Consider the following 22,575-nt stretch of genomic DNA (forward strand, 5'->3'; position numbering starts at 1 on the left):
GTATCACTCTCATTCCTCTTCCTGGAAAAGTAGATGTTTGCAAAGAAGCAAGTGGGCCAGAGAGAGAACTGTGGGAACTGAGTGTGGATCACAACAGAGCATTTTCACTCTTTTTCTTCTTGTTCACTTGCATTTTGTTTTCTTTCCTTTTTGATCTGGTTTTTCTTGTTGCAACAAGAGAATTGTATAAATGTGTTTACACACATTGGATTTAACATATATTTTAACATATTTAACATGTATCGGATTACCTGCCATCTAGGGGAGGGGATGGGGGAAGGAGGGGAAAATTTGGAACACAAGGCTATGCAAGGGTCAATGCTGAAAAATTATCCATGCATCTGTTTAGAAAATAAAAAGCTTTAAAAAAGAAAAAAAGAAAAGAAAGAAAAGAAAAGAAGAGAAGAGAAAAGAAAAGAAAAGCGAGTGGAGAAATTGAGATCTTAACAGGAGTGTCTACAGCCACTGCGGAAGGTGAGATTTCAGAACTTTCAGGGTGATGTAGTGGATAGAGTCTGAATTTTAATTCTTCCTCAGATACTTAATAGCTGTGTGACCCTGGACACTCACTTAACCATTAGGAGGCAACATGAATTCCTAGTGCACCCCACACACAGCCCAATACAGGCACACGAACTTTATTTACCAGAGGTCAAAGGACAAGAACCATCCCCTCCTAACCAAATGAGGATCACATCTTTTCCTCCCATTCTCTCCCCTCTCCCATTCCATAGCTTTGGTTCCCAAGGATAAATGACCTCTACCTGCCACTTCCAGAGACCTTAGGGCTTCCCACTAGCCTGGAGCTGACTCCTTTGCCCATGAGTTTTGTTAGCTTCACGCTGGGAGGTTGATGGGTTCTGTGGATCCTTTCCCTCCTCACATATCTCAAAGATGGCAGTGGCCTCCTTCACCTTCTGGCCCTGAGCACTGGGTGGGGACTCGCAGGTGGCCTCCCCAGGTAGGTTCTGGCCAGCTAGCCACCTGAGAAGAGAGGGGAGGTTGGAAGGGCTTGAAAAATAGAGGACAATGGATCTGGGCTTCTTCTCTTGGGAAAGAGAAAAGGATCTAGAGCTGAGTAATGTGATAAGGAAAGGGGACCCCCTGACTGAAGCCCAAAGCCCCAACTGGGAGAGATCATCCTTGGGGATACACCGGAAGAGACACTGGGGCACCGACTTGGGCACAGAGGTTCTCAGGCGCCTTTTGCCTTCCTCCAGGCTGTCCTCCCAAGAGACTGGATTTGGGCAAAGCAGTGGCAGATAATGTGGTCCCCACAAGCAAGTGGAGGGGGGCAGGCCGGGGACCTCCCAGGGAGATCATCTTCCTTAGAATGGAAGCAAGACCATGGGTGACATCCTTTCCCCACTGCCATGCAGAGGGGCTGGGAGGGCACACTCACCTGTGGAGTGGGAACAGTTGGCAGTCACAGTGTAAAGGGTTCTCCCTGAGACTGATGACTTCCAGTTGGCTAAAGCCATCCATGGCTGGCAGCGTCTGCAGCTGATTCTTCTCCAGGTACAGGCTCCTGAGCCCAGGCTCCAGGCCAGCAAATGCCCCGGGGGAAATCTAGAGAGAAAGGTGCCAAGGATGGTAAGTATTGGGGTGAAAGTGGGGAGAGTCTACAGTCTCAAGTGGCAAAATGAACATTGCCCCTTTCTTTCCCTTGGGGCTCAGGAGTGTCTGATATCTCATATTTAGAATGGGGAATGTCCAAGTTGGGACTTAGAATATTAATTATTAAAAATTATTCATTCTTTAATTATTAAATATTAATTATTTTCCCCAAATAAATTAAATAAAAATATTAAAGAATATTGATTATTAAAGCTCGAGGAGGGGCTTAGAGAATACTGGAGTTGGGAGGAGGCTAAGAGACTATCTAATACAATTTCCCTTTTTTGGTTTTGTTTTGGGAGGTAATTAGGGTTGAATGACTTGCCCAGAATCATAGAGATTGTGTCTGAGTTTGGATTTGAACTCAGGTCCTCCTGACTCCATCCACTGCGCCATCTACTCGCCCCCAACTTCACTTTTTTAACAGGAAAAAAAGCTTAATTCATGGAAGAACTAGAACTAGAGCTAAGGTTCGGGATGCTAATTCCTTCCTAATTCTCCCTCCCACTACCCCATGATGCCCACCTTCCCCTTCCTTGGACCAGAGCTTGGCTGCCTCTGTCTCCCAGATTTCCATCCCACCCTGGGATTCCGCTCTTCAGATTGGGGACTGTTTCCCCCATACCCTGCCCTTGACTATCTCGGACACCAGACGTGCTGCAGTCCCCAGGCACGTAGACCCAGCCCCTCATACTCCTGCCCTCTAGTCCTAGAACCGTGATTAAACCATCGGGCTCCTATGAGGAGTCAATGACTCTGCTCCCCTGTGGCTCCCTTGTCATCCCAGATCCAAAGAGTCCCTCCCTGGGGCTCCCTTCCCCAAGATGTGCATCCCCCCAGTTAGAACTCAACTGGTACCCATTGGCACTTCATAAATGCTCCTCCTAGCACCGTAAGTGCTTAATAAATGCTCTTTCATTCATTCTTTCCTTCTTTCTGTCCCGAAACTCCTGCCTGCTTCCTTCTGCTGACCACTGGGGAAGTTCTTGCGTCCTCTTCCTTTACCCCCCTCCCCCCCCTTCCTCTGCCCCTTCCTCACCTGCTGGAGCCCCGTATTATTGAGATAAAGATGCTGTAAGGATTTGGCCACAGGAACGAAGGCCCCTTCTCCCAGGACCCCCAGGGGATTGCCCGACAGCTCCAGCTCCCTGAGGGCCGGCAGCCCCTCTAAAGCTCCCGTTGGCACTGCGTGCAACTGATTGCCAGCCATGTAAAGTCCCTCCAGGCTCTGCACTGGCCCGGGGGAGACCCGAGAGACGTTGTTCCCGGTCAGATGGAGCCAGCGAAGACTGGGCCCTCCGGCCAGATCTCTGAGGGCCAGCTGCTGCAGAGCGTTGTACTCCAGGTGCAGGCTCACCAGCGCGGGCAGAGCCCACAGCACGTCCCTGGGCACGTGTGTGAAGCGGTTGCGGTCCAAGTACAGGAAACGCAGCCCGGGGACGCCCTGCAGGCCGGCGGCACTGAGCTCCGACAGCCGGTTGTCGGAGAGGTAGAGGTAGACCAGTTGGCCCAAGCCGCCCAAGGCCCCCGGGGCCAGCTGGGTGATCCGGCCGTGCTGCAGGTGCAGGGACACCAGGCGGCCCAGCCCTGGGAAGGAGAGCCGAGGCACGGCCGTGAACTTGTTCCAGTTCAGATCCAGGAGCCGAGTGCCATTGGGGAAGCCGGAGGGGATGAACTTCAAGCTCCTGTTCTCACAGCTGCTGTGGTTGGAAAGGGAAGAGCAGGTGCAGGGCAGGGGGCAAGGCTCGGCGTCCGCGGCCTCCTCGGGCTCCTCGGGCTCCTGCTGCTCTCGCCCACCGCCGGGCCTCCGGCAGAGCAAGTCCCGCTCCCCCAGGGACCCCAGAGCTTCTCCTCTTAGGAGCGCGGGCTCCCTGCAGCGGGCGTCCATCATCACCCAGTTCCGGACGGCCCAGTCGCGCAGGGGGCGCGCGGCGCAATCGCAGCGCAGCGGGTTCCCGCTCAGATTGAGCTTGTGGAGCCGGCCCAGACCCCGCAACGACGGCAGCGTCCTCAGCTGGTTGTCCCGGAGGTCCACGGTGTAGAGCTGCGGGCAGCGGGAGAAAGCTTCCGCGTCCACGGTCTGGAGAGATGCCCCGTCCAGGGCCAGGTAGCGCAGCTCCGGCAGCGCCAGCGCTTCTTCCCTTCCCAGGCGGCCGAGGGGGTTGTGGCCCAGATCCAGGTGGGCCAGGCCTGGCAGGTGCGCCAGCGCGTCCCAGGGGAGGCTCCGCAGCTCGTTGTGGTCCAGGCTGAGCCGGCGGAGGCCCGGCAGACCCGCCAGGGACTCTGGGGCCAGGCTGGCGAGGGCATTGTGGGAGAGCCGGAGCCACCAGGCGCTGACCAGCCCCTGAAAGGCCAAGTCGGGCACGGAGTCCAAGGAGTTGTGAGCCAGGTTGAGCAGGTTGACGTAGGGCAGCGCCCGGAAGGCCCCCGGCTGGATCTCTTTCAGCTGGTTGTGCTCCAGCACCAAGTGCCTCAGCAGGAGCGGCCCATCCAGGGCCCCTCTGCGCAGGACAGTGATGTTGTTGGAGGCCAGGTTGAGGTAGGACAGGAACAGCAGGCCTCTGAAGCTCCCTCTCTGCAGCTCCTTCAGCTGACAGTTCTGCAAGTCCAGATGGGTCAGGTCGGGGAAGGGCTGGAAGACCCGGGGAGGAATCACCTTTAAACCGTTACCTTGGAGATCAAGTTTCCGAGTCATCTGTAAGTGAGAAGAGAAGCAGGCTTTATGGTGGGGCTTCCATGCTTCCTTCAGAGAAACAGGAATCTGACTTCCTTTTTGTAACGGGTTTTCTGTTTCGGGGCTTCTCAGGGAATAGAGAAGGAGAAGGGAAGGAAGATAAGCTGGAACTGAAACTTAAATTAAATGGGGGAAAAAGTATAACCCCAATGCCTGGCACAGAGTTAGTGCTTAATACATTTAATTAATTTAGTTTATTATATTATTTATATGATATTTATATTATTATTATATTATATATGAGATATATAATATAATAATATATTATATATAATATATGTGGTATGTAATATATGATAATAACATAATATGTAATATATTATATTATATATAAATTAAATAATTTTACTTAATACATTAATACAGTTGCATGAAAAATAAAATTTAAAAATCCATAAAAAGGAAGGATAGTGATCTGTGTACGGCAGGAATGGAGGGCAAAAAGCTTGTCATTTCCACCTTCCATATTTTTGCTAAGTGATACCTGGAGACCTGTTGAAGCTAGAGTAACTTTCATAACATTGGCACTAGATCCAATGATGGGAGCTAGATGATGGGCATCTAGAGCATGATGGGAATGGGCAGAAATGAACTCACCTCAATTTATTTATCAAAGGAACTGAGGGTGGCTCTCTGGGGCAAGTGGAGTTGCGGAAAAAAGCAAAGGAGCTAAAAATGTATTGATTGGCTGCAGTTTATATATATATATATAGGAGCTGAGGCAGTCAGGGTTAAGTGATTTACCCAAGGTCACACAGCTAGGAAGTGTTAAGTGTCTTGAGCCAGATTTGAACTCAGGTCCTTCTGACTTCAGGGCTGGTGCTCTATCCACTGTGCCACCAAGCTGCCCCAGTTCTGGTTATATTGACTGAGCAGACTTACAATAGAACTTTTTTTGAGGAAAAAGTTGGCCCAGCACCAGAAGACACACTATATAGACAGATAAGTTCAGTAGGAAATGGCAAGTCCATAAGCTCTAAGGAGAAGCAGTTAGGAGCAGATTCAGCAGCAAAAATGTTCGTGAGCTACAGGGGTGGGGTGGAGCAGTATGAGGTAACAGTGCTAGGAACTGACAAAGGTGTAACCCTAGAAGTATGAGTTGTCTAGCCTGAGACTCTGAGAGAGATGGAGCACCTTCATGTATAAAGGAATTTCCTTTTGTAATTTATTTTGCTACTCTATCCTGTTTAAAAGCTTTGTTGTTTTGATTTGGAGTTCCTAGTTTTGAATTATTTAAATTAATTCAAATTAATTATTAATTCAAATAGTATGGAACTCTAGTTCTATAGTATGAACCATGGTAGAAATTGCATGAATTTTATTCTTCCTGTGAAAGGTCCCAAAGTTATATCGGACCTAGATACGTTTCATTAATCAATGCATACCTTTACCCATTTCCCCATCCTACACAATGTTTGTGGGTATCTTCTCTTTCATACTAATAAATAATAACAGTAATAAGAACTCCCACTTCTTTATCAAGTACTGCTCTCACAAAAATCCTGTGAAACAAGAAGGAATTTTTTTTTAATTCAGATTTGTGATTTGATTGGGAAAGAGAACTGTTGGCGTAGGACTTCCCTCCAGTAAATTGTCTACAAATTATAGTCTCAGGGAATTCTCTAACATATTGAAAGGTTATGTAATAATTACATAATAACAATAATGATAATGATAATAATAGCTAATACTAATACGTGTTTGACTCATACATACTTACAATTATTAATCCTTATAACAACATTGGGGAGCAGCTGCTATTATTATTTCCATTTTACAGATGAGCAAACTGAGGCAAACAGATGTCACTGACCTATCCAGATAGGTCACTAACTATCCATATAGTTAGTGTCTAGACTTGGATTTGAACTCAGGTCTTCTTGTGTCCTAGGCTGGCTTTCTTGTCACTATATTACATTTCTTCTCTACAAAGTGTAGGGTTTTCCCAGATTTGCATATAAAGAAACTGAATCCCAGGGAAGTGAAATAGTTTACTCATAATTATTCACGAGTTCAACAGGTTTTAAATCCAGATCTCCTGACTCCAGGTTCAACATTAGGAGTTTATAAATGACCTTTCCTAGATGAGCACCATTAAGAGAGAAGTTGTGGGGAAAAATAAATTATAAAATCAAAAGAAAGAAAGATTTAAAAAGAAACAGAGAATGGTTGCCAGAGCCTATATATGTTTGGTTATTTCTTCATTCATCCATTCACTTATTTAATAAACATTTCCTACTTGAGAAGTAAAAAGAGGGAGGTCAGAGACCTGCCAGCGGACTTCTCAGTGTCCTTTCCTACAAGGCTCTTATGTTCCACAAGTGGGGGACCCAGTGTATAGATAGAAAAGCACAAAAAATACAAAGAAATTTCAAGGGAGACAATAAAAACTGGGGGAATCAGGAGGCCCTCATGGAGGAGGAGGCCCTTCTGTGAGCACCTGGACTTGCTGCTTAGGCGGATGAAGAAGGTTTACAGTGACTCCCCGACCCATGCCCAAGCTTTGGGGGTGGGGGCCAGCGTGACAGAATCTCTGCGCCTTCCCAAGCCCTGATGCCCTGAGCTAGAGCTCCGACCACCAGCGTAGCTCCCATATCCCTGACTTGAGGTGTTCCAACTTACTGAAGGGATGGAGGCTGGCACTCTGGTGAGGTTCTGGTTCTGGCACAAGACGGATCTCTTGCTTTTATCACAGATGCAGATTTGGGGGCAGTGGAAAAGAGAGGAAAGCTTCTCAGAGGACACCTGTAGTGGCCCCATCAGAAGCAAAAGGCTCAGGTAGTTCCACATCTTCGGGCATCACTATGGCAAGAGGAAACAGAAGATTTATTAGAACCAGAGGGGGAAATAAACATAGAAAACAATCCAACAATAACGTCCCCAAAGGAAAGGTCCCAGGAACGCCGTGGCCAAAATCTCCCCCCCAAAAAATTAATTTATTTGAGTATTTAGAAAAAGGTATATATGATGATGGAGTGCTAACATTCTAATAGGAGGGGAAAAAAAACAGTGGTCCTTTGGCACCTGAAAGTTTTCAAAGGATATTGAGGGAAATAAGAAATATCAAATTTAAATAAAAAATATTCATTACAATTAATAATAAAAATTAGGTTTATGAGTTGACCTTATTGTGCTTCTAGCTTGGGCAAGACAGAACCAGTCTCAAAAAAAATTAATTTACTTGAGTATTTAGAAGAAGGTATATGATGATAGTGTGCTAACATTCCTAATAGGAGGGAAAAAACAAACAAGTGGCTCTTGGGCACCTTGAATGTTTTCAAAAGATATTGAGGGAACTAAGAAATATCAAATTTAAATAAGAAATATTCATTACAATTAATAAGAAAATTAAATAAGTAAAACAAAGGATTTAGGGATAAATTAGTTCTGTTTTGATGGAATAAAGATGGCAGAGAGAAGAGGATGTGAAAGGGGAAATGTATCAGTATAGAAAGGAAATGAGATATATACATGGATGATGAAAGGGTGGAGGGATTGAGCATCTAAGGAAGGATGAACCTTACTCTTATCTCAAATAAGAAAGGAAAGTTGAACACACACACATATATACACACAGACACACAAAGGATTTGGTAGAAATATACTGACTATCAGAAGGGGGGAAGCAAATATGGGGAGAACTAAGAGTGAGGTTAATGTTGGAGAGGGAAGAGTCATGAGCAAACCCAGCACCCTGATCCTGAGGTGCAGAGGAAAAGGAGAAGGGAAGCAAAGCAAAGAACTAGAATCTAAGGGGGGTGAATTAGATCGCCCCTTTGATGATTGGGGAACAGCTGAATGAATTTGGTTTATGATTGGAATAGAATATTATTGCACCATAAGAAATGACAAAAGACAATTTCAGAGAATCCTGGTAATACAAATCGATGCAAAGTGAATTAAGAAGAACCTAGAGAACAACGTATACAATGACAACAATGATGTAAAGAAAAATAACTTTCAAAGACTCAAGAACTCTGATTTAATGGAATGACCATTTGTGTTTCCAGAAGACTGGTGATGAAACATGCTATCCATCTCTTGACAGAGGGAATGGAAAGGAAATGCAGAAAAAGAGACATTTTTGGACATGGCTAGGACCAGGCTACTGTGTGGATTTCTTTTGTTTGACTATGCATAAACATAGGGTTTTTCTCACACTTTTTAATGGGGAGAGGATTGGGGCTCTTTTTGGAGTGTTTAAGTTCAGAATAAAAATAAAATAAAAATAAGAAGTCTTGCCAGAGTCAATATAATTTTAAGAGCATTGAGGGATCTAGTCCCACAATATGGAGAGGGGGAAGGAAGAAGCAGAAGTTATTAGGTGATTAGAGAAAACATGTATGGCATTATTACTGGAAAAAAAAAAAGATAATTATAAAGTTGATCTATAATTCCTGACCCACAAGCCGGTTTTCCCATCTCTATCAAATCTTTATGAGAATAAGTGCATACATATTAATGACAATATGAGAAAGGAAAGGATGAGATTTCCTAAGTGATATTGGACAACAGAGCATGTTTTTACTAAATGATACGGAGCGCAAGAGCCCTCTGGGGCACAAAGAATGCAATTCAGTAGAAGAAAAGTTGGTATTCTCCAGCAAAATCTGTCAAGACTTTTAGGTGCTTCTCAAGAAATGGAAAACGGGAGAATTTGCACTTCTCATTCTAGATTTCAAGAACAACAAAGGAAATAGGCTCACCAAGCATCTGGCCTGTCCCACGAGGGATGCCCAGCATGGAATCAAAAAAGCAAAGGCAGTCCCTATACATGTTGTGTTGACTTTATTAAGTCCCTGAATATGACTCAGCTTCCCATGTTATTCAAATGGAGTGCTCTCTAGCCAAATGGAGGAAAATTAAGTGGATGAAAAATACATATTGTCCATACTGACATATAGGTAAATGGACAGTCCACCAACAGATCTCTTGGGAGATCCTCAAAACTGAAACGTTCTCTGGGAGATGACTAAGAACCATTACATCAAACTCCCAATCCCTATATTTTTGCCCACCTGCATTTTTTATTTCCTTTACAGGGTAACTGTACAATATTTCGGAGTCCAATTCTTTTTATATAGCAAAATAATGGTTCGGACATGTATACTTATTTTGTATTTAATTTATACTCTAATATATTTAACATGTATTGGTCATCCTGCCATCTAGGGGAGGGGGTGAGGGGAAGGAGGGGAAAAGTGGAACAAAAGGTTTGGCAATTGTCAATGCTGTAAAATTGCCCATGCATATAACTTGTAAATAGAAAGCTATTAAAATTTTTAAAAATTAAAATTAAAAAAAAAACAACCCTGAAACATTCTTCCTCTTTACCTCTGCCCATCAGAGTCCTTGATTTCCTTCCAGCCTTAATTCAAATACTACTCTCTACAACAGACCTTTCTCAGAGCAGCTCCAACCTTTTTCTCTAAGGTCCCATCCTGTCTACTCTATAAGTATCTTTTATGTACCCACTTTGTGGATGTTTCCACTATTAAACAGTATGACATGGTGGATAGAGAAACAGACTCAGACCTAAGAAGACACAGGCTTAATCTTGTTTCAGATACCAATTAGTCACTATGTGACCCTGGGTAAAATTATTTACCCTCCTCGATTTTTAAGCACATTTTTAAGATTCAAGATGGCAACCTTCATTAGTGAGTAATTTTCTCATCCAGGTGTTCCTTATAACTCATCCTAAGTCAATCTTTCTCCCTATCCCTTTCCCCAATAGACTATCAGCTCCTTGAAGGAAGGGATTGTTTTAGCCTTTCTTGTATCCCAGCACTTGGTACACAGTAAGCACTTACTAACTGCTCTTTCATTGATTGCTTGATATATTGTGCATGGAAACTGATGACAGACAATAACCTGGGGCCAGAATTAAGGTGGAGGATGAGAGCACCTTTGGGAAATAACATGCTTCTGATTTTCCCTAAAGTACAAGGTTATTTCTTCCCCATCTTTGGCCACGGTGATGCTGTGAACTACAGAACTCTATGCTTGGGGAATGGCTGATGGAAAAAGTGGAATATTACTTACTGGATTCTAAGAATAAGAGGCCTAGAGGGGGAAGTTAAGTGGTGTCATGGATAAAGCACTGGTATCAGAAGGATCCGAGTTCAAATAGGGCTTCAGACACACATCAGCTCTGAGATCCATAATCCCCTGTGAAGTGACTAATCCGAATAAATCCTTCATTTTCAGAGGAGGAAACTGAGGCTTAAGTGACTTGATGTGGATCATACAGGTAGACAGACTCTGGAATGACAGAGGCTTCTGACTTCTACCCCCACACGCTTTTCTTGGTGACTTTTTATTACAACTGGCTTCAAACTCTTAACTATCCTTACTGCTTTGGTTTTTTTTCTCCTCTATCTCCTCTTGTTCTTGTTTAGACATTGGCCCACTTGCTCTCCAAGTGGCAAGGTCCTAGAGCTAGGAATGGGGCTTTTAGGGGGTCTTCCACCAATTGCTTCATCCTGGAATATAAGCTCCTATAAACCCTCTTTGTGTGTCCAGAATACAACCTATATTGGTGCCTAATAAATGCATACGGAGAGACTCATGAGCAATAAGCCCACACTTGCCGATGAATTCTTTGACTATGACAATGATTAATTAGGGTGGAGAGAGATGTGAGTTATAAGGAATAGGATGCTGTGGGGGCAGGAAGGAGACTGAGGTCAAGAAAAATAAGACCCTTGGGGTACTAGGTCCCAATCTGGAGCTAGGATTGGGAGATGTCGGGGTAAAAAAGGATGCTTCTCTCTGGCTTCCTCCCGCCTCGAATCGGCTTTATTTGGGAAGGGGCATGGGGTCCAGGAGCATCAGAGGAGGAAAAGAGAAAATGTGTCTCTCTTCTGATGGGAATCCCCAACAGCCAGTGATTCTGTCCAAGTCATAACCGAACTCCAAGCCTCCTGGCTTCCCACCCAAGCTGAGAAGGAGCTCCTCACTCCCAACTGAGGCTGGGACAGACACCCAGCGCTGCCTTACTCCAGATGGAAGGCAGTCACGTAAGGGTCCATCAACTATCTAGAGCTCACCTGAGCCAACCCTTTCTGGAAAAAAGAGCTAGAGGGAAAAGGGGACCTAAAGACACTAGTAAAATAGTGATCACAGAGACGTCCTCCATTTGCAGAGAAGGAAACTGAGGCAGAGAGAATAAATGGCTTGCCTTTATAAATAGATTAATGGGATTACCCACAGGGAAGCAGTGTCCTATAGTGATCTTGTGGTCAAATCGTGGCTGTCATTTCCTACCTGTGACTTTGAGCTCACTTTCTCTATAAAATGGGGGGGGGGGGAGAGAACTAAAAGATCTTGAAGGCCTCTCCCAGTTTTCCAAGCTTCCTTCAAATCCCAGCTAAAATCCCCCGCCCTCCAGGAAGCTTTCCTCAAGGAAGCTCTCTTAAATCTAGTACCTTCCCTCTCTAAATCATTTCTTATCCATCCTGTACAAAGCTTATTGGTACATGTTTACATGTTGTCTCCCCAGTGGATTGTGAGCTTGAGGGCAGGGACTTTTTTGCCTTTCTTTGCATCCCTGGGGCTTAGTGCAGTGCCGGAGCCATAGTAGGAGCTTAATAAATGCTTACTGAGATGATCAGCCTATGATAGACTTAGTTCTCAGCCAAGATAATTCCAATCGACTTGGGATAGAAAATGCCCAATGGAAGGATATTATTTTCACCTTTTTTGTTTCTTTGGTTTTTTCTTTCTCGTGGTTTTCCTCTTTCATTTTGATTTTTCTTTCCCAACATGACTAATATGAAAATATGTTTTTAAATAATAAATTAATTTTTAAAATAAATAAATAAGAAATAAGAAATGACTCCCAACTCAAAACGCCTAGGATTTGGGAGAGAGGGAGGAGAAGGGGAGGAAAGTGAGACCAAGGGCAAAATTATACCAGCACTGGAAGCTGATTCTCCTGCCTTCTTTCCTTGGTCTTGGTCTTGGTCTTCCTCAGAGTTGTTCTGTACTCCTTTCCCGTCCCGAGGGTCCCCCACTTTCAGCAGACAGAACCAATGCCTCCAGTCCCCAGGGCCCCAAGTACTCACCCCACACTCTGGGCTCCAGTGCCCCGGTCCTAGCTCTAGGACAGCTCCTGGGGAGCAGGGACCAGGAGAAGGCGGGGTGGGGGTGTAGTTCCCAGAACCAGCTGACAGTCTCAATCCTGAGCAGATCAGGGCCCCACCAACTGCCCCCGGAGCGGGCAGGGCTCCCCAGGGCAGCCCCACATTCCTGGCCCCACCTAGAAACTGTCTGGCCCTTCCAGGGGTGGAGGAACACCTGTGGGCACATGGGAGCCACCAAAAGGCATGTGACAAGGTACACTTGAACGTGGGTCCAAGGCAGCCTGGGCAGAAGGGTCAGGGGAGAGGCTGCCCGGACACCTGGGTCCCCATCACAGCTCTGAAGGTTCCAGCAATGGCACCCTGGGAGAGCCACTGCCCTCTGAGCAGCACAGGAGGCACAGCTTCACGGACCATAGACAAGCTGCAAGGGACCTCAGACCATGGAATCCAAGCCCCAGCTCACAACCACAGAGGGGTTATTTTCACCTTTTTTTGTTTCTTTATTTTTTGAATGACTTGCCTAGGGTCACGCATGTAATGAGGATCTGCAGCAAGATTTGAACCGAGCTCTTACTGGCCCCATCTTCTCTCCTTTCCCATAATTCCCCCTGCTCTTCTCTACACACATTGCCCATCCCATCTGTCCCTGGGGCCTGGAATGCTCTTGACACCCCAGGGTTCCTTCAAGACCCAACCTATCCCAGGCCTAGCCTGGCTCCCCAGCCTCCCAAGGCTCTCCTTTTCTTCTGCTTCCTTATTTACATAGCATCTCTCCTATCTGGAACTCCTTGGGATGGGGCCCTAGTTTTGCCTTTCTTTGTATGGGCAGGCCTGGTCTCCAGTAAGTGCTTAATAAGTACTTATTGATGGATTATCCACTGTTTCAAGAGTTCTTCCAAGTTTTTGTGTCATGGTCCCCCTATGGCACGCCCTCTCAGAATAAAGTTCTAAGTGCTTAAAATAAAATACTAGAATTGCAAAGGAAGCCAGTTACATTGAAATGCAGCCATCTAGGAGATATAGTGTATAAACATACATGCGTACATGCATGTGCACGTAGATATAGAGATAGACAAACAGAGTGATAAAGAAATATCAGACAGACAAACAGAGAGACAGAAAGAAAGATAGATAAACAAAGAGACAGCAGATAGATAAATAAATAGAGGCAGAGACAGACAGACAGATAGACAAACAGACAGACAGACAGATAGATAGACAAATAAATAGACAGAGGAAGAGCAGACAGATAGACAGATAGATAGATAGATAGATAGATAGATAGATAGATGTAGATGAAGTAAAGAAGATCTGCAAGTCTTGCCTCCGACACTTAGTAGCTGTGTGATTTTGGACAAGCCATTCAATCTCTCTGTGCTTCAGTTTTCTCATCCATAAAATGGGGATAATTATAGCCTTTATCTCACAGGAGTGTTAAAAGGACAAAATGAGATCACATTTGTAAAGATCTTTGCAAATCTTTAAAAGCTATAGAAGTATTGGTTGGGTTTTTTTTTTTAAGCCTTCAAACAAGTTCACTGACTTCAAGTTAATAAAATCATCTCTTCTGCATCTCACTAGCCTTATCTCAGGTTCCTTTCAAGGCAGAATCAGAACTAGAAGGGACTAGAGAGCCAGAGCTCATCCCTGATTTTATAGGGAAGAGAACTGAGACCCAAAGTTTATAAGGAATTGAGCTGGGATTTGAACCCAAGTCCATAGGCTCCAAATATAATTTTTTTTTTCTCTGTAACTACTGCCTTTTCAATGAACTGAAAAATGACTGAACAACAAATAGCTATAATTTCTTCTGTTTTTTAAAGAGACAAGCGTTTTCCACAAGCGAACTAGAGCTAATATTCCATTTTTATCTAGTTTTTTGTTATTTTTTCCTGTTTAGGTAACTGACTCATATGTTCATGTATTCAGTAATTATTAAGCACTTACTACATGCCAGCCACTGGAAATCAGATGAGAAGTGATGAGACATTGAAGCAGGGGAATGGTTGTATTGGTGGAAATAATGTTATGGATGCAAGGGATGTTGTAAAGGTAGAAATCTGGCAGCTGATTGGAGGGTGATTGGGGAATCAAACCAAGCTCTCAATTCCGGGTGCCTGGAACCAAACAGGAAAGTCTGGAAGAGGGGCTGGTGAGGAAAGAAGTAGAATCAAGCCCCAAGATTCACCTTGGACCAACTTTTCCCTAACTCCACCCTTCCATATCTCACAACTATGTACAAGAAATAAATTAGTTTTTAAACTATGATTTAGAAAAAAATATATAAATAATACAACAGATACATTTGATTCTACAAAAAGAAAAAAAATTCTGCCTAACAAAAACAATGCATCTAAAATAAAAAGGAAAGAAACGAGATGGGAAAAATCTTCACTTAAGACATTTGCAGAAAAAGTCTTACTTGCACAATTTATTTTTTGTTGTAGTTTAAGTTTATTTATTTTATACATAAACAATTTAAAAGAATATAATTTAACTTTGTATAAAGGAGAGCCATTCTCCAAAGTATACCGGAAGGCAGTTTTCAAAAGAAGAAATAAAAGCTGTCAACAATCACATGAAACAATTTTCAAAAATTCTGATAGGAAGAGAAATAAATGCACATCAATTTAACTCTGAGATTCCATTGGCCTTCACCAAATTGGCAAAAATAATAAACAATAGCATAATTCCACACTGAGATTTTATGAGTGATAAAAACCGGAATGTTATTATTATACTCTTCATTTCTCACTCTCCTTTCTTATCTTCTCCAAGAATTCCAAACTTTCTTCAAAGCACACCTGAGTCATCCACTTCCTCCTAGGTGAAATTTTTAATGATACCCTTCCCTTAGGAATTATTATTCTTCCCTCCTAAAAATTGCTTTGTATTCACTTATCTTTGAATGTGGTATATCTTCCCTTTCTCCTCCCTGACCTGAGTAGGAGATAAATCCCTAAGTAAGAAGCAGAACACTTTTGAGGAGGGACAGGATGAAAGGAGAGAGAAAATAGAATAAATAGGGGGGAAATCATTGGCAATAGTAATTGTGGAAAGTCAGTTTCTCTGATAAAGGCTTCATTTCTCAAACGTAGAGAGAACGGAGTCAGATTTATAAAAATAAGAGTTGTTCTCCAATCGATAAATGACCAAAAGATATGAAGTTTTCAGATAAAGTAATTAAAGCTATCTATCGTCATATGGGGAAAAAATACTCCGACTCACTATTGATTGGAGAAATGGAAATTTAAACAATTCTGGGGTACTACCTCATACCTAGTAGACTGGATAATAAGACAGAAAAGGAAAATGAGAAATGGTAGAGAAGATGTGGAGAAAATGAGACATTAAAACACTATTGGAGTTGCAAACTGATTCAATCATTCAACAGAGCAATTTGGAACTTTGCTCAAAAGGCAATAAAATCATGCATGCTTTTTAATCTAGAAATACCAGTATTAGGTCTGTATTCTAAAAGGGATTTTTAAAAAAAGGAAAAGAAAGTATATGTTAAAAAAACATTTATAGCAGCTCTTTTCTAGGGCAAAGAGTTGGAAACTGAGGGGCTGTCCACCAATTAGGGAATGGCTGAACAAATTGTGGTATGACATTATGATGGAATACTATTTAAATGATGAGTAGGACGCTCTCTCAGAAAAACCTGGTGAGACTTCCATGAGCTGACCCAAAGTGAAGTGTGCTAGGTACAAAGTAGCCGCCATATTGTATGATGATCCTGTGAATGACTTAACTATTCTGAGCAATACGCCGCAAGACAACTTTGAAGGACTCGCAATGAAAAATGCAGATGATTGAAACTTTATTTTTCTTGAGGTTTTTTTTCAATCTATTTTTTTTCACAACACAACAATTATGGAAATGTTTTGCATGAATACACATGTATAACCCAAATCAAATTGCTTGCCTTCTCGATGAGGAGGTAGGGAGAGGGAGGAAAGGAAAGAATCTGGAACTCAAAGTTTTAAAAACAAATATCAAAATTGTTTTTACATGTAATTGGGAAAAATAAGATACTAAATAAATGGGGGGGGGGGGGAATAAACAAAGACTGTAAACCCTTTGGAGTAACAAGGTTAACTCCTATTTCTTTTTGTGTGTTTGTGTCCAAAGTGGCTAATACAATGCTTTGGGAATGGTAAGTTTATTATCTCCCTCCCCCCCACCAACAACAAAATATATATATATATATATATATATATATATATATATAATTTATTTTTAACAATTTTTAAAAATTGAGTTCCAAATTTTCCCCTACCCTACTCACTGAAGCAAGAAATATGATATCAGTTATACATGTGACATCATATAAAACATACTCCATATTAGTCATGTTGCAAAAGAAAAATAATGAAAGTGAAAAAGTCTGCTTTAATCTGCACTCAGAGTTCATCAGTTTTCTTTCCAGAAGTAGGCAACAGGGGCAGCTAGATGGTGCAGTAGATAGAGCACCAGCCCTGAAGTCAGAAGGATCTGAGTTCAAATCTGTCCTCAGATACTTAACTCTTACTAGCTGTGTGACCCTGGGCAAGTCACTTAACCCCAATTGCTTCAGGAAAAATTAAAAAAAAACTAGAAGTAGGCAGCATTTTTCATCATGGGTCCTTTGGAAGCCTCTTTGACTATTTGCAACCCAATAGCTAAGCCTTTCACAATTGATCATCATTACAACATTGCCATCACTGGTACAATGATCTCCTGGTTCTGCTCACTTCACTTTGCATCAATTCATTTCTTGCCTTAGACATAGTGAAGAAATTTTTGTTGCCTTGAAATTCTTGGTGAAAATGACTTTGAGGGTTTTTTTTCTCACATTCAGCAAATTGGGAAAAGAGATTAAAAAGATGGAAATAGTCAATGTTGGAAGGATTAGAGGAAAATAGATCCCCTCATTCATTGTTGGAAGAGCTGTGAATTACATGATGATTCTGGAAAGTAAATTGGAATTATGCCAAGAGATGAAAGTGTTCATCCACTGGGTCAGCTAGATGATTCAGGGGAGAGAGCACCAGCCCTGCAGTCAGGAGGACCTGAGTTCAAATGTGACCTCACACACTTAGCACTTTCCAGCTGTGTGACCCTGGGCAAGTCACTTATCTGTTGCCTCAGCAAAAAAAAGAAAAAGAAAGGAAGGAAGGAAGGAAGGAAGGAAGGAAGGAAGGAAGGAAGGAAGGAAAGAAAATGTTCATCCCCTCTGACGCAGAGCTCTGTTGTGTGACACGTAACCAAATGAGGTCAGTGACAAAAAAAAAAGAAAGAAAAAGAAAAGTCATTCCCACCACCACCACTACTGTACAAAACAATACTTACAGCAGCACTTTTTATAGTAGCAAAGAACTGGAAACAAAATAGGCGCCCATCAGTTGGAGAATAGTGAAACAAATTGTGGTACAACACAATAACAAGACCATGTGATGATGATCAACTGCAATGGACTTGGTACTTTTTTTAAATGAACTGATGCAAAAAGAAGAAGACAGAACCAGGGAAGTAATAGAAGAGAATGAGCTTTTATTAAGCACCTCTTACACATCAGGAACTGTGCCAAGGACTGAAGATGTAAAAGGCAAAAGACAGACCCTCCCCTCAGAGCACTCACAGTCTAAAGGAAACAATACATAAATAATTATTTATTTACATACGGGATAAATTGGAACTAATAGAGGAAAGCCACTAGAGGGAAGGGGGATCGGGAAAGACCTTGTAGAAGGGGGATTTAAGCTAGGACTTGAAAGCCATCATAGAAGCCAGGAGATGGAGATGAGGAGGAAGTGTGTTCCAATATGGCGGGGATGGCCATGAGGCAGTAGATAGATGAGTGTCTTTGCTACTGGAGTTTATGGAGGAGATGAGGGGCTGATATGGTCAGACATACACGTTCAGGAAACTACTTTAGGGGCTGAATGGAGGTTGGGTTGGCTGAGGGAGAGCCTCGAGGCAGGCAGACCCTCCAGAGGCTGTAGCAATAACCCAAATGGGAGATGCGAAGGTGAAACACCCTCCATAAGTCAGAAAAGAGAGAAGGGGCCATTTGAAGGGACGTAAAAAAAGAAAGGACAAGAGTTGCAACCTCTTGGATATGGGGAGGGAAAGGGAACAAAGAGATCCAAGAAGGCCCCTCCCCTGCTTCTTCAGACGTGGGAAGTGTGCGGCCTTGGCAAAGACACAGATTGTCAGACTGTTTCAATATCTTGCTTAGTTTTTCAGAAATTTTTCCCTTTTTTTAGTTCTTTGTTACAAAGGATGACTTTCTGAGGGGGAAGGGGAAGAGAACATGTTGGGAAATGAAGGGGATATAAAGTTATCAATTAAAGTATATTTGTTAAAAGAAAAATCAGGGGGAGCTGAGAATTGGTCTGATTTGGGAGGTAATTTTTAAAATGTTTAAACTTAACACAAAATGAGAAAAGAAAAAACATTGCCACCTGCACAGTAAACTATAAGAGAGATTTCCATTTCAAGAAAAACTATGTAATAAAATTGGTCCAATTTTTTAAAATTCAATAGAACACAATAAAAAAAGTTATAAGAAATAGCACTCATCAGGACCAGGAGATCATTATATACTTCAACAACAATACTATATGATGACCAGTTCTGATGGATCAGGCCATCCTCAGCAACGAGATCAACCAAATCATTTCCAATGGAGCAGTAATGAACTGAACCAGCTACGCCCAGAGAAAGAACTCTGGGAGATGACTATGAACCACTACACAGAATTCCCAATCCCTCTGTTTTTGTCCGCCTGCATTTTTGATTTCCTTCACAAACTAATTGTACACTATTTCAAAGTCTGACTCTTTTTATACAGCAAAATAATGGTTTGGACATGTATACTTATTTTGTATTTAATTTATACTCTAATATATTTAACATGTGTTGGTCAATCTGCCATGTAAGGGAAGGGGTGGAGGGAAGGAGGGGAAAAATTGGAACAAAAGGTTTGGCAATTGTCAATGCTGTCAAATTACCCATGCATATCACTTCTAAATAAAAAGCTATTAAAATTTTTAAAAAAAGAAAGAAAGAAAGAAAGAAATAGCACCCATGAGCAGACAAATACCATCATGGGGAGCACGGCCCAAGGGCTATTGACAGGAAAAAAATTTATCTTTACAAAATTATTTCTATCAATCAATCAACAATTAGAAACTGTGTCTACCATGTACCAGGGCACTGCATAAGGCATTGGAAATACAATGAAGAGGCAGCTCAGTGGAATTGTGGATAGAGCACTGGTCTTGGACTTGACACTTGACACTTAATAGCTGTGTGACTCTGGGCAAGTCATTAAACCACCAAGAAAGAAAGGAAGAGAGGAAGGAAGGGAAGGAGGGGGAGAGGAAAGGGAGAGAGGCAGACAGAGAGAGAAGAAGGAAGGAAGGAAGGAAGGAAGGAAGGAAGGAAGGAAGGAAGGAAGGAAGGAAGGAAGGAAGGAAGGAAGGAAGGAAGGAAGGAAGGAAGGAGAGAAGGAAGAGAAAGAAAGAAAAAGGAAGAAAGAAAGATAAAATGACCAAAAAACCTGCTCTGCTCTCAAGAGGCATGCAGGAAAGAAATTCCATGTGAAATGTAATACATTTTAAGAAATACAGATGAGAGAAATAAAGAGAGAGAAGAAATCAAATTGACAAGACTTAATAACATATTGGTTCTTTTTTTTTATTGGATTACTTGTACTTTTCAATGGCAGTCAAAATATAATTTACATGTTAAAAAGTTTTAAAAAACAGGAGACTAAGAAGTAAATAGAAAATTAAAGAGGAAGAGAGCAGAGAAGAGAAAAGGATTCAAGTTCCAAAGATAAAGTTTATGAGAGGACATAGAGGTCACTGAGGCAATCGATAAGCATTTAGTAAGCACCTGCTGTGTGCCAAGTTCTGAAGATGCAAAGAAAGTCTCTCTTCTCAAGGAGTTCACAATATAATAAGGGAGGGAAAGATAGAAACAACTATCAACAAACAAGATAGAGACGGGATAAAAGTGGAGCTAAACAAGCCAGGGAAGACACCAGTGGGGGATCAGCAAAGGTTCCTTTTGAAGGGGAGATTTTTAGCTGAGATTTGAGGGAAGCTGGATGGGGAGATGTGGAGAGTATCCTAGTATCCTAGGGATGGAGGAAGGAGGGAAGCTGCTGAATGGCCCATGTTGGAAGGTGAACCGGCAAGGAGCAGCAAGGTCACAGAGCCGATGTCTGGGGTGTGGGAGAAGGGCAATGAAGTGGAAAGGAGGGTCCAGGTTGTTCAGAGCTTACAATGCCGGCAAATTTGACATTCGAGATATGAAAGCGAATCACTGAAGCTGATGGAATAGAGGCCAGCGCCACATCCGTGTTTTAGGCAGATGAATTTGACCGCTGAGGGAAATGTGGATTGGGGGGGGCGGAGGGGGGAGGGAAATCCTCCAGGCAGACAGACACTCCCCACCCCAAGCCATTGCAATAGTCCAAAAAGGGGGGGGGGCAAAGAAGGATCGGTGGGGAGGGAAGGAGAGGAGATAGTCTGACTTTGGGTGCAGTCCTGGTGGGAGAAGGGGCAACCTATCCTCTGGAAAAGGCCTCCATGAAGTTGGGGGGCAGCTTAGGAGATGCAGTGGGCAAAAGCACCCTAAGGCGGAGCAGAGGAATGAGATGGCAATGCAAAGACTGGATGAGGAATTTTATTTTGCTTCTCTCTCTCTCTTTTTTTTTTTTTTTACCAGTTTTATTTGATTTTTCTTGTCCAGCACGATAATTGTATAAATAAATATGTATGCATACATTGAATTAACATATATTTCTACCATGATTACTTGCCATCCAGGGGAGGGAATGGGGGAAGGGAGGGAAAATTGGAACATGAAGTTTTGCCAGGGCTAATGTTGAAGAATTGTCCACGCATATGTTTTGAAAAATAAAGAGCCTTAATTTAAAAAAAAGAATGTTGAGGTGCACGAATGTTTGTGGCAGCCCTGTGTGCTAGAAACTGGAAACTGAGGGGATGCCCATCAGTGGGAGAATGGCTGAATAAATTATGGTATATGAATATTATGGAATATTATTGTTCTGTAAGAAATGACCAACAGGAGGATTTCAGAAAGGCCTGGAGAGACTTACACGAACTGATGCTGAGTGAAACGAGCAGGACCAGGAGATCATTATATACCTCAACAACAATACTAGATGATCAATTCTGATGGACGTGGTTCTGTTCAACAGTGAGGTGATTCGGGCCAGTTCCAATGATCTCATGATGGAGAGAGTCAGCTACACCCACAGAGAGGACTGTGGGAATGGAGTGTGGATCACAACATAGCGTTCTCATTCTTTTTGTTGTTGTTTGCTCGCTTTTTTTCTCATTTTTTCCCTTTTTGATCCGATTTTTCTTGTGCAGCACGATCATTGTGGAAATCTATGTAGAAGAATTGCACGTTTTAAACATATATTGGATTCTTTGCCGTCTAGGGGAAGGGATGGGGCCGGGGAGGGGGGAAAGGAAGGGAAAAAATTGGAACACAGGGTTTTGCAAGGGTGAATGTTGAAAATTGCCCATGAGTTTGGTGTAAAAGTAAAAATCTTTAATTAAAAAAATGAATATTGCAAATTATATTTGAAAAATAGAACACTACCTTAAAATAAACAAAAATAAAGATGACAGTGAAAAATTAATAATAACGACCCCTTAAGAGCGCGGCAATCTCCCCCTTGCTATGTGCAGGCACCGACACCGGAGGGCGCTCCAGGACAAGCGTGGGTTCCCCGGCACGACGCTACGTCGGAAGGTTTTCTGCTTTTGTTTTCACAAAACAGGCTTAAAACTGCAGCCTCGCAAACAGGAAAAGCGAATCCCCCGAACCCCGAACGCGCCGCCCCGCTCGGCGCCCGGCCTTCACGCCGCGGGCTGTGCAAAGGAAGCGTACTTCCACCGGGCCGGTCCGCGCAGCCCCCCCTCCGTGCTTGGGGAAGCCCCCCCCCCCGCCCCCCCCCGCCCCCCCCCCCCCCGGCCCGGCTGCTGAGCCTGTTTCACGGGGCGCGGCGGCTGCCCCGCTACAGCTCCCCGGAGCGCGGGGGGACCCCCGAGCCCGGCCCGTCCCCTCCGTTCTGGCCCGCTCGGTCAGCATCCAAGTCACCCCGCC

The 22,575-nt window shown here is 43.2% G+C and overlaps 1 protein-coding gene across 2 annotated transcripts; it reads right to left on the reverse strand.

The window, feature by feature from the left end:
• Nucleotides 1–384: 384 nt before the first annotated feature.
• Nucleotides 385–12,543, reverse strand: LOC100921717 (chondroadherin-like protein). 2 transcript variants are annotated; one of them, XM_003772244.2, is made up of 5 exons: nt 12,421–12,543; nt 6,974–7,153; nt 2,657–4,312; nt 1,403–1,569; nt 385–984 (listed from the first exon to the last, which is right to left on the reverse strand). In XM_003772244.2, the coding sequence occupies exons 2-5, from the start codon at nt 7,139–7,141 to the stop codon at nt 783–785; spliced, it is 2,193 nt and encodes a 730-aa protein (XP_003772292.1). In that variant the 5' UTR covers nt 7,142–7,153; nt 12,421–12,543; the 3' UTR covers nt 385–782. The 2 variants fall into 2 exon arrangements, with proteins under 2 accessions (XP_003772292.1, XP_031794391.1); XM_031938531.1 differs by lacking the exon at nt 12,421–12,543 and adding an exon at nt 12,270–12,413.
• Between the last annotated feature and the right edge of the window lie 10,032 nt (nt 12,544–22,575).

Source organism: Sarcophilus harrisii, chromosome 5 (assembly GCF_902635505.1).
Source record: "Sarcophilus harrisii chromosome 5, mSarHar1.11, whole genome shotgun sequence".
Taxonomy (NCBI): domain Eukaryota; kingdom Metazoa; phylum Chordata; class Mammalia; order Dasyuromorphia; family Dasyuridae; genus Sarcophilus; species Sarcophilus harrisii.